Source organism: Heterocephalus glaber, unplaced genomic scaffold, assembly GCF_053883595.1.
Source record: "Heterocephalus glaber isolate CG9 unplaced genomic scaffold, H.glaber_assembly_v1.0 deba00001743, whole genome shotgun sequence".
Taxonomy (NCBI): Eukaryota; Metazoa; Chordata; class Mammalia; order Rodentia; family Bathyergidae; genus Heterocephalus; species Heterocephalus glaber.
In genome coordinates, this window is record NW_028258449.1 from 259113 (window position 1) to 271520 (window position 12408).

The following is a 12408-nucleotide window of genomic DNA, read 5'->3' on the forward strand; positions in this document are numbered from 1 at the left end:
CCGGTACCAAAAAAAAAAAAATCATTGTAGTTAGAATGGAGTTTGTCCTACATGCTTAAATGAGTTTTGGTATAATTCTGGATACCTGAAATTAGAAGAGAGTCTCTTTTGTACAGTCTGTCCCACAGTGGGTTAAAGACAATATGAGAAAAGAGCTGTTTTTAAATAGGTAGCTGTGGTCATCTTAAATCAGTGTCAGGGTGTATTATAAAGCTTTATGATAACAAAACGTTATATTTTACCTAGTTTTATGTGTCTAAATATTGCTAGTATATTTAGGTGCGTTTTGGATAGTTTTACCAAAGTTGGGCTAATTTAAATTAAATGAACACAAAAGTATATTAGAATTTTGTGTAGATCAGGATTTATTTTCCTAAATTACTTAGATGAAGTGCTGATAGTAAGGCCTTTGCCAACCTGTAGCAAACATTACTCAGGAGGTGAAGTCAGTATTCATAGCTGCCTCTTAATTTAGCTATTGCTATTGCTGAGTCTGTCTCCTTTGTCTTTTAGGTGCTGAAAGTATAAATGGAGGAGAAGAGTCTGTAAACCTGAATGATGCAGATGAAGGGTTTTCATCAGGGGCCTCCCTCAGCAGCCAGCCAGTTGGGACCAAAGCATCCTCCTCTTCTCAGAGGGGAAGCTTGCGCAAAGTAGCAACTGGGCGTTCAGCCAAAGATAAAGAAGCAACTTCCACCATCAGATCCAGTGAGAGCCCTCGAGAGTCAGTCATGCGCAAACAGTATGGACAGCAGCCAACTGACCTTAGTGTAGATTCAGTTGAGCTGACACCAATGAAGAAACACCTGAGCCTGCCTGCTGGCCAGGTGGTGCCAAAAACCAGTAGTCTGAGTCTAATCCGGACAGCCAGTGCTTCCTCAAGTAAATCCTTTGACTATGTAAATGGCAGTCAAGCAGGTACCAGCATCAGGGCCGGCACAGAGGGAGTCACCAATCTAGCAGCTAACAGTGCTAACCGATACTCAACCATCAGCCTCCAGGAAGACCGGTTGGGTCAAGCTGGTGATGGGAAAGAGCTTCTCAGCCCAGGAGCCCCCTTAACCAAGCAGTCCCGCTCCCCAAGTTTCAACATGCAGCTGATATCCCAGGTGTAGCTTCAACAACCTCTCTGCTCTTTCTGCTTTCCTTGTAACCGAACGTTTCATTGTGCAAGAAGACACTTCATCCCGCATTGTGAAAATACTGGTCATCACAATCAGATTTGAGTTGGTTTAGTTAGATATTCATACTGTATTTTGTATGGAAACAGCAATAAGGTTTTTTTCTCCTTCCCACATCTCCTGTGCCTGTTCCTTGTAAGTGTGTTGTGAAGCGGTGTAAAATGTTTGCCTTTCCATGCCTTCTCTTCTCCTTGGGTAATGTGCAATCCATCGTAGGCGGATCAGTCCCATTTCAACACTGTGAGACTGAGGGTACGTTAGAGGAAATGCTGGATATGATCCCTATGAAATGATTCTTTGGCTTTTGTTTAAAAACAAAACAAAAACGGGTTTATTCACATACTCTATAGAACTATGAAGATGACTGGATCATATTTGTTCTCCTAACCAGGAGTGCCTCAGAGATTCTGCTGTGACTTTGGACTTCTCTGAGTCTGTGCAATCCTTTTCTCAAGAAGCACGGGAAGGTGGTGGACTGCTGCACTTTTTCATTAAAATGAGGGTGGCACTTTTTTCCTCCCATTTCCTTTATCCGGATGATATAAATGTTCAATTACTAAGGCATTTAAATCAGTTTGAGCCCCACCTTCTTTGAGGGTGGGGCTCTTAAGTTGACTGTGTAATTGACATGCACTTTCTCAGTGGCTCTCTAGTCATTAAGATGTCTTCCCTCTTCCCACAAAGGTTTAAGGTCATTTTTCTCCTTAAAGTTTGAACAGCTGACAAATCAGAATCCAAGGGGCATGTTCTGCTTCCAGGAATGATTGACTTGGTGCTGCGGTTTTGTGGGGGGGATGGGGTTTTGTTTAGTGTGTGAGGGAAGGTTTTGATTGTTTTGCTTTTTTCTCTTTTGTGAGCTGATGATGACTGAAGTAGAATTGTACGTCTTCAGGTAAAGAGAGGGATTTCTCAGTCCATTTTCTGTGATGTCAGACAATTGGAGAAACCCTTTCAGCTGCTTTCTAGATGTACCTAAATTCAGTCAAATATTTTGGATTAAGAAACTGAAGGTCCTGAAAGATCATATGTTCCAAGGAAATATATCAGGGACAGATAATTGGCTGAAAACACTGATGCTTCAATGTGACACATTTTTATAGAACATTTCTACCAGGGGGTACTGACTTGATTTCTCCTGTAAGGACCACACTGCCTTTGTGTTTAATGTGATGCAATCTGTGTATCTTCTAATCATTATACCTGCAGAGTTTCTTGTTTTTATAAAACTTGGAAATCATGCCAGGAAGCAAGATATTGAATGTATGTGAGTAGCATTGGTACCTGCTAAGAGGCTCTAACGTACATTACTGGTTAAAAAAGTTTTTATTTTGATTTGGGTAGATAACACTATTATAACCTCTTCTGACTCTCAGGCTCTAATGTTTGGAAAAAGAAGGGAATATATTATACTTTTGGATATTAGTATTTAACTTGAACTTCTGTAAATTATCCTTCCACAAATTACAATGGAGTGCTTTGTACACTTAACAGTTTCACTTTATTATTGTGAAAGAAAAAGTGTATAGAAAGCAAGTATTCTAATAAAGTTTAAAATTTTATCTCTACCAATTAAACTTAGAGTAGGCTTTGATAATAAAACCAGAAAAATGGTTTTTGCTTTTTCATACTTAAAAAAATCTCTCTCCCTTTTTTTAATTAAAGAGCATTTTTCTTTTTTTTTTTTTTTTTTAAAAAGGGAGGTGGATGGGGGACTTTATGTTGGACTCTTCATAAGAACAATGAGGTACCTGTTTGAATTTGGTAGTCTGTAACTTATTTCAGCTCATATAAAAATGGAAAACTAGTCTGAACTAGTGTACTGAGTATTGCCAAAATCCAAGGTAAAGCTAAAAGTTGATAGGTGATTTATTGATTTGTGTGTGTGTGTGGTATGTATACATGTAGATCACAAAGATGTTTGAGATATCCCTTATTTCTTTTCATTTTACTATGGGATGTCAAAAAATGAAAAGAATTTTAAAACAGCCAAAATAAATGAGGTTTATGAATGTACCACATACTAAAGAAGATAAGGTTTCAGGAACGCAAGGTAAGGAACATTGTACTTACTAGGAAGTGAGATCTTGGCTGTGGCCAAAGGTTGGTCATTTTATGGCAAAAAATACCAGGTAGGCTAATGGCTGTTTTTAATTCAACAAATTGTGTGTATAGTGGCATGTAAGTTAAGGATTTTAGTTAAAGCACAAAAGAACCAAATTATAGCAAAAGCTGTAATAAACGTGATAAATACTCTCTTTAGTTAAGAATCTTACATTATACCTGAAAAGCTAGTTTTAAAACTTTTTTAACTTAAAAGATTTCATTTATCTCTATGCATATAACATAAGATTTTGTATGCGCATAACCATTAGTGTTTCATGGCCTTGTAGTAATTATTTTCCATTCTTTCAGTTTATGTGATTTGGCACCAGTAAAGAAACATTTCATTTGGTTTAAACTTTGCATTCAGGGTCTTAGATTTGCTGTGCGTGATATGGTGAAAATGAAATGAGTTAGTTTTAACAAATTGTTAAATTTTCTAAATTTTAAAAAATATCTGCATTATTTATTGGCATTTAATTTAAAATAGGTTTATTTCAGGTGTACAACAGCCATAACAAATACATGTCAGCAATTCATACTTGATCATTCAACCTTTTGTATTTTTAACTTTTATTTAAAAAATAGTCCACCCATCTATGGAAAATATATTTAGGGGACAAAATACTTGTTTTCTATAATAAAACAATTTGATGCAGTCTATGTCAGAAGGAAGGAATACAAAGAAACATCTGAAGGTTTGGGGAGCTCTTTATGACATAAATTTTAAAATCATGTTATTAGAAAACAAAGTTTAAATGTAAAGTGCAAAGTTAACTTAGAAGTAAGATTTAAAATAGGGAGGAAAATGGTTCTAATTTAAAATCCTGACCTCCTAACCACCACCCTTTTCCAACCCACTCTTCTGTGCCTATTTATTATAATCAGAATTTTTGTGCTAGAAGAGACTCTATAGAGATACTCTAGCTAGTGTCCTCCCTCACACACACATTCAGCCTCAGGAAACTGAGGCTCAAAGAGGTTGTGACATGACTAGGTCACATAACTAAGAAGCAGAGCCAGAATCAGACCTAATCTCCCTCAAATGCATACTGACACCCCACTGCCTCTTTACTGTGATAAATGTATGTAACATTTTCCATTTCTGCAGTTGCTTTACATTTTTGGTCTGAATACAGCTCATTAAGAAAAGTATCTAGAAAAAAAGTGATAAGTATAGATGGGGAAGTGTTAGAAATGTAGGTATCTCTACAGATGTAAAGATAGGTACATTATTCTTTAAGCTAATTTATGCCTTACTGATTTTCTGCCACATAACAGTTGTATGCTGCCATGTTGTTTATATGTGAAGATATAAGTGCAAAATAAAAAAATGGCTTGATCAGTGTTTCTAAGCTACTTTAAAGTAATTTTTTAAAATCAGCTGGCTTTCAGTCACCAAGGTGGCCAGTTAACTTTATTGTACAATGGAGTATTATAAAGACTAAATACATATGACTACATTAATTTCCAATGTGGAGAGAGGTTGAACCTTACTGTGCTTGGAGCAGATAAAAGCAATATTTCCTTATGTAACTGAAAAAGGTTCATGGTGTGACGCTTACAATTCCATAATGGAACAGTGACCATGATGTCAAAGTGTATATACCATGTGAAATGTCTTCACTGCGGTAGTCTCAGCTAATAAGCTCAATATTTCCAATGTGTATTCTCAAATTAATTATATTTATTAGACACTGGAATACTGAGAATAACTTCTTTCAGATTTTGTTTGCATTACTTTTGTGAATATTTTAATGAAGTGGGGTGTTTTTCCTGTCTCATTTTGAGGTTTGTATGAGTCCAATTTTTGGTACTTTAGTTGTTGACAATCAGTTGTCTCCTTTAATTCTCTGCATGTTCATTTGTAAATAAAAATTCTAGTATATGTCTTAATGGGTGGCATACTGTACAAACACTGGCAAGGAGGAGCATCTCTATTTCTGATCTGGGATTACATTACAGAGTCAATTTTTAAAAATCAGTATTTTAGTTATGTATTTTTTCAGTTTTAAAAAGTTTAATAGGTCATACTAGTGATCAGAAAATTTAAGAATTTTAGGGCAACTTTTCTATACTATGGCTGTGTTACAGTCTGAACAGGAGGCATTTTATCTTTCAAGTTGAATGATTACTGTCATTGTTTTACCAAGTTGGTTGAAACACGTATTTGTACTACTTTTTTAAAAGTGCTTTTTAAAGTTATATGAAAACCAAGTAGATAGTGATGAACTCTTAAAAATTAGAATACTTGCCAGATTAAAAGAAGATGAAGTGTAGAATAGTGCTAATAAAATCATGAGTCACCAAACTGGTACGACTTTCCAGGCTAAGTTGGTTATAACTGCTAATGTAAGACAAATTTTAGTATTATGTTGTGTGTACCTAATGGATGAATCATACTGGCACTGAACACAAGAAATAACTGTTGATGCAGAGAGCACCATGCATCCTTCCTGCCCACAAAGGCACATGTCCGCTATCCTGATCACACAACCACAACTTTGGTCATTTCTTCAATATTTGTATAATCTTAGCCATTAGTTCTATGAGAAATAGTCACAAAAGCAAATAATTCAGGATGGAATCTAGCAGAAAGCTAGGAATGGTGTGATATAATGCAGCATAGCACAGAAACCAGAGGTTCTAAGTTTTGCTTCTGAATTTTGAGAGAATGTGTTCCTAATGTTTACAAATTAAACCATATTTGTCTGCTATTATGCTACTATAACTAATATAGATTTTACCAAAAAATAGAAGTAGGTGTAGCTTAAAGTATAAGAGAGCCCTTTTTTAAAATTGTGTATTTGAAGGTAGGTCTAATAAAGAGATCCTTTTACTTTCAGAGAGAAATGAACCTAATTGGACAATCTGTTCCCAGCTACAGAATTGATATCAATCTGGGTTGCTGTGTTTGAGTTGTAAACAGCTCAGTATTATATTAGAGGAAATTTTTTACACCTTCATTAATTACAAAATTTACCAAAGAAAATCTTACCAAATAAAAATTTTAAACCACTTGTTAAGGAATGAATCCCCTTTAACATAAGGACTGCTTTCTAACCATGGGGAAATAAACATTAAAAGGTTCTTTGGCCTGGAAAATAGGTGTACAGAAGCTACAAGATTCCATTTGAGGTTTTCCTATGTCAGCAACATGTCAGTATTCCAGCAAAAGTACAAGTTAAAAGATAAGTCCAAATATTATTATTCCTTATGGCACATTTTTGTCTCCTTAACAAAAATTAAGGAGTCTGCTCATCAGTATTGAATAAAAAGAGGTGTATTATAGATATTGTGGGTTATGATATATGATATTGTGGGTTTTTCAAATAAAATTTTCAAAATTATGGAAATACACCTCTTTCAACGGGCAGTGGCAATTTCCAATAAATATATATTGATTAAACTAGTACGGTTTGTTTACATAATTTACATGTTCACTCTGGGTTTTTTCTTTGCATAAAACATGATTGGGTTAATAAAAGCTAAAATAAATTCATTTCTTAAATGTATAGACCAAAAAGAACTAAAGATTTATTTAAGCTGTTAAATAATGATTTTAAAGTCATGAAATATAATTGTACGTTACCTGATAAAAGTTCTGCATATTTTTTTTAAATGATGATAATTATAAAGTCATGAATATAATGATCAGTTATTTTGAAAAAGAAAATTGGCTTTCTAATAATCCCTACCTACAGGTTTGGTTTTTACCATCCAAAATGAATTAATATATGTTCCATGTGTTACTTTAAAATATAAACTACTCTACATTGAATCTATTCTTACTCTAAAATTTGGGCTGGATTTAAATTCAGTTTAACTGGTTAAATGAAATGATTTTACCGTGCTGATTATTTTTCCTCAAGATAATTTGGCTATCCTGAGCTACAATTTCTAAAGGATTTTTACTACTTTGGCTTTATGTAATCTGTTCTCTGTAACAAGGGACAAGTAAACAAGAAATGTCCCACTCATGTTTGCTTCATAAAAGGATATGGAATGTGTACATCAGGGGTTTGTGTTTTCTTTTTTTAAACCAGCATCAGCCTATAGCTTTGCTGTAAACTTTCCAAGTATTGAGCGAATGGTGCTGGTGAAAATTTAAATAGGTTTGTAGAAATTCTCTCTACTGAGTGATGTCCTCTCAACCTAGGACTAGTGATAATCTTCATCTTTTGAGCTGAAGAAAAAAACTGCACATTTAAGATCATATTTATTGGTGCATGTAAGCCGTTATCCTGTCTTACAGAACTGATTAATGCTGTTGATTGTTGAAATGTGAAATGTAGTCAGTCACTGTTCATCTTGTAAATATCTGCCAGAGATGAAAAAATATTTTAAGTTATTGTAAATAAAGATGTATAAAGTTCAGTGTCAGTCTGCAATGCAGAAACATAATCTAAGATGTTAAATACTGTGTTTCTTGACAGTTGTGTAATACTAGGTGTATCTAGTTATATTAATGTAAATTTTCTTTTGTACAGTATAAAAATACAGCTCTATTTGGCTTTTAACTGGATTTCCTTGAGTTTTTATACAGTAGTCCTTTCTATTCAGAGTATGCCATTTTATTTTTGTATATCTGAACTTTTATGCCCTATTAAAGGCAATGTATAAAATTACATATAACATTATAAAATAAGAAATAACAAATGGAAGAGTGAAATTAATACATAAAACATGGGTGTATATATGTTTGTGTGTGTGTGGTGCTGGAGATGTCCCAGACATTTCTGTATATTAATTGTAGGAACTTGAATTTGCACTGAACTCTTCTTTTTTTGCAGTACTGGGTATTGAACTCATTTGGTTGCACATGTTAGGCAAGCCTTTTTTTTTTTTGTACTGGGGATCAAACTTGGGAGCTTGCACTTACAAAGCAGGGGGCAGAGCCACTGAGCTAAATCCCTGGCCCCTTTAGGCAAGCCTTTACAACTGAGCTACAGCCCCAGCCTGTTCCATTTTGAAAGTCTTGCTAAGTTACCCCAGCTGGCCTTGAGCGTTTGATCCTTCTGCTGCAGCCTCCCAGGCCGGAGTCGCTGAGGTTGCTGACACACACCACTTTGCACGTCATTGACAATTGGGAGAGTCTGAGGGCCTTCCCCATCCTAAGCAAATGCTGTACCACTGCACTGTGACCAGCCTGTAGTCTTCTGCGGAGTGTCAGAGTGCCTCTTTATTAATCATCATTAAACATCTTGGTCTTTCCCACACTGTGTTTCCAAAGATGTGTTGTCTTCTTTAGGAACATGAGTCTGTCAAGGGCTGAGGCTCTACGCTCTCTTTCGTTTCTTTACAGGAGATTCCTAGAAGATTTCTGTGCCTTTTTCCCATTAGTCCTTGCTATGAATCAAAACTATACGCTCCATTTTATTTTAGATGTAAGCAATACAAACAGCATTTGTCTTTCTGATACCATGTTTGTTATGCCCCAACCCAAAGACGCAGTTCCAGAAGAAAATGGCTTCAGGCCAATGTGTCAGGCCTGAGGGTTGTTTGTTCATTCTGGATCATTAGAAAGAATGAGATTCACCAGCTGACAGTTTCAAATGTTTGTCTTTTACAAGAACTGTCACACTTAACTCATTTTTAAATTCTAGGAAAATACACAGAAAAGTACAGCAATAGGGCCGGGGATTTAGCTCAGTGGTGCCTTCGCCTGATGCCTGCCTCGCAAGCACAAGGTCCTGAGTTGGATCCCCAGGACAAAAAAAAAGTACAATAAAAATCATTTCCTTTAAGGTATTGTAGTACAACTGTGATATTCCTAGGTGAATAGCAGCACTATTCTTCCACACATTCAGTCCTCATCCAGGTAGGTCACAATATGTTACAGTCCAAAGATTTTTCTAGTATGTATTAAACAGTAACATCTGACATTTACTAGATGCTTAGGATGTGCTCGCCACTATTCTAAATTGTTTAAATGCAGTAATAGTATCACAGCATCAGATAAATTTGATAAAAGCTATTATGACAAACCAACAACTAACATCATATTAAATGGAGGAAAACTAAAAGCATTCCTTTTAAAATCAGGAACAAGACAAAGATGCCCACTATCATAACTTCTATTCAACACAGTACTCAGAGTGATCAATCAGGCAAGAGAAATAAAAAGGATACATATAGGAAAGGAAGAACTCAAATTATCATTAGTTGCAAATGACATGATAGTCTATACAGAAGACCAAAGAATTCCACCAGAAAAACTAGAATTAATGACCTTTCAAGCAATGTAATAGGATACAAAATCATGCAAAAATAGCATTTGTGTACACAATAATGAATTCAAAGAGAAGGAAATTATGAAAACCATAACATTCAAAGTAGCATCAAGAAAAATGAAATAACTAGGTATTAACCTAACCAAGGAAGTGAAAGACCTCTGCAAAGAAAACTACATGCTCTGGAAAAGGAGACTGAAGAAGACATTTAAAAAATGGCGGGCCGGGGATTTAGCTCAGTGGTGCGGCCACCTGCCTCACAAGTGCAAGGTCCTGAGTTCAATCTCTGGTACTTAAAAAAAAAAAAAAAAAAAAAAAAAAGGAAAGATGTCCCCTGTTCCTGGATAGGCAGAATCGAATTGTCAAAATGACCATAGACCCAAAAGTGTTAAACAGATTCAAAGCAGTCCCAATCAAAATAACAGTACTTCATAGACCTGGACAAAACAATCCTAAAATTCATAAGGAACCAGAAGAGACTCAGAATAGCAAAAGCAATCTTGGGCAACGAGCAAAGTAGGAGGCACCACATTTCCTGACTTCAAGCTTTTATCAACTATAAAGCAACAATATAAAAATAAAAATGGGGCCAGGGGCCTGGGATTTAGCTCAGTGGTGCCGCCGCCTGCCTCACAAGCAGAAGGTCCTGAGTTTGATCTCTGTACCAAAAAAAAAAATGGGACTGGGGATTTAGCTCAGTGGAACCGTGCCTGCCTCACAATCCTGAGTTCAATCCCCAGTACTGCAATAAATAAATAAACAATAAAATAAAAATGGCATGGTACTGGAACAAAAATGTGGAAGCCAAGCATGGTGGCGCAGGCCTGTGATCCCAGCACTTAAGAGGCTGAGGCAGGATTGCCGTGAGTTCGAGGCCAGCCTGGGCTACACAGTGAGTTCAGGGCCAGCCTGAACTACAAAGGGAGTCCCTAACTCAAAAAAAAAAAGTGGATCAGTGGAACAGAATAGAGGATACCAAAACATTCCCAGATACATTCAGCCATTTGACCTTTGACAAAGGGGCCAAAAGCATATGTTGGAAGAAAGATACACTATTCAACAAATAGTGCTGGGAAAGCTGGGTATCTGTAGAAGATTGAACTGGACCCATGTAAAAATTGATTGAAGTACAGTTACTCTTAAGAGTAAAGTTCATCTTCCAAAGTCATAAAGCTAGTAACCAATGGGTCTGGAATTGAACCCAAACTCTTGGGCTTATAAACTTGGGCACTTGAACGTCATTTAGGTTACAGGTTCATGCAGTGTTGATCATTCTCAACTACTAAGGATACTTGCCAAATGCCTGTCTTATCCCCTGTAAGGCTAAGACCCTTGTGGTGGATGGAAAGAAAGGGGGAGTTAGATTGCAACAAAGCTAAATTATTAATAGGCAAATAAAATCCATGAAAGAATCCTGCCCTAATATCCCAAGCATCCCTAGCTATAAATTTCTTTTCTTTTTTTTGGTACCGGGGATTGAACTTGGGACCTTGCACTTTCACGGCAGGTGACAGAACCACTGAGCTAAAATCCCCGGCAGTATAAATTTCTCTTATGCACATGCTCATACAATGGTTCTAGTTGTAGATCATCCTCAGGAAAAATGAGAAAATGGTCTATCTGTGCTTGATATTGTCAGACTTGAGCTGGTAGAGAAAAGGTTAATTAATATGCTCTTAAATTCCAAGCTACAGTTTGACAAGATACAAAAAACCACAACAAAACAGGCAGCCAATGCAAGTGCTATCTCTACCCGGCAAAAGCTACACTATCTTGGACACAGAACACAAGATGCGATGTTCCCAACATAGAGACAACAAACTACAAAGTACAGCATCTTTTCAATGCCAAGTCACCTGAAAATATCCACATACTTGCCTTGATCGCTGCATGGACTCCAACCACAAATATTTGCTCTGACCCTTACATGTGATAGACATGCCGAATCTTTCAATGCTCTATAAAGCTTCCTGCCTTTTGTTTGTTTGGGGCTGGTGGCCTCTTGCTTGTTATCAGTCCACCTCTGCCCAAGTGAATAGTCTGTACCTCTTTGCTTTCACTAGCCTGCTCAGGTGGTCTCATCCCTCTGCTGTTTGTTACACATATGAAAAAACTTGTTAAGAAAAGCTAGTGTAGAGCATAATGAAAGAGGAGACTCCAAAAATACAAAACTTGAGAATATCTGACAGTTCATTTCCTCTGACTCCAATCCCACAAAATCCTGCCAGCAAGGGAGGAAATCAGAGCCTTACAACTGTTTTATGAGGGAATGTTATTTTTAAGTATATGGGAGAGAGGAGATACAGCCTCTTGTGGTTAGCATCTAAAAACCTTTAGGGGGCTGGGGATTTAGCTCAGTGGTTCCACCGCCTGCCTCGCCAGCACAAGGACCCAAGTTCGATCCCCAGTACCAAAAATAATAATAATAAAAACCTTTAGAAGTGGTATATAATTAGTAACATAACTGGTAACAGCCCAAATCTTGTTCAGCGAGTTACAACAGAAAGAGGTGGGACTAGCTTCTAAAACCCACTTGAAGAACCATTTTGGCACTTTTAGGGAATAGCGTTTAACACACATTTCAAATGAAAACCTTTTTTTATGGCCAGGTCATGCTGGTCATTACATAGTTCTAAAATATGTATAATTTAAGCAAAACACTATTACATTCAATAAAAAAAAATTCTGTAAACAGTCCTGGGAACGGAACCCAGGGCCTCATACATGCTAGGCAGGCTCTAACCAATGAGTAGCACCCGTGGCCTCTATTTGTTTTTTGTTTTGTTTTTGCAGTAGTGGAGATTTAACTCAGAGCCTTCATGATGAGCTACAGCCCTAGCTCTTTTTATTTTTAATTTTTTTGTTTCTCACTCAGTTGCGCCGGTTGTGCTGGG

The 12408-nt window shown here is 36.6% G+C and overlaps 1 protein-coding gene and 1 long non-coding RNA gene across 8 annotated transcripts in view; one reads left to right on the forward strand and one right to left on the reverse strand.

Moving 5' to 3' along the window:
* Positions 1-7801, forward strand: part of Hycc2 (hyccin PI4KA lipid kinase complex subunit 2) — a 73042-nt gene extending 65241 nt beyond the window's left edge. For all 7 annotated transcript variants that reach the window (XM_021249739.2, XM_087200379.1, XM_087200380.1 and 4 more), the window contains one exon: positions 514-7801. In XM_021249739.2, coding sequence (XP_021105398.1) covers positions 514-1115 — 602 coding nt within the window. In that variant the 3' untranslated portion in view covers positions 1116-7801. The remainder of the gene's footprint in view (positions 1-513) is intronic.
* The window catches only part of LOC106008414 (uncharacterized), a 30047-nt gene that overhangs the window by 12696 nt on the left and 4943 nt on the right, over positions 1-12408 (reverse strand). The window lies entirely within an intron of this gene.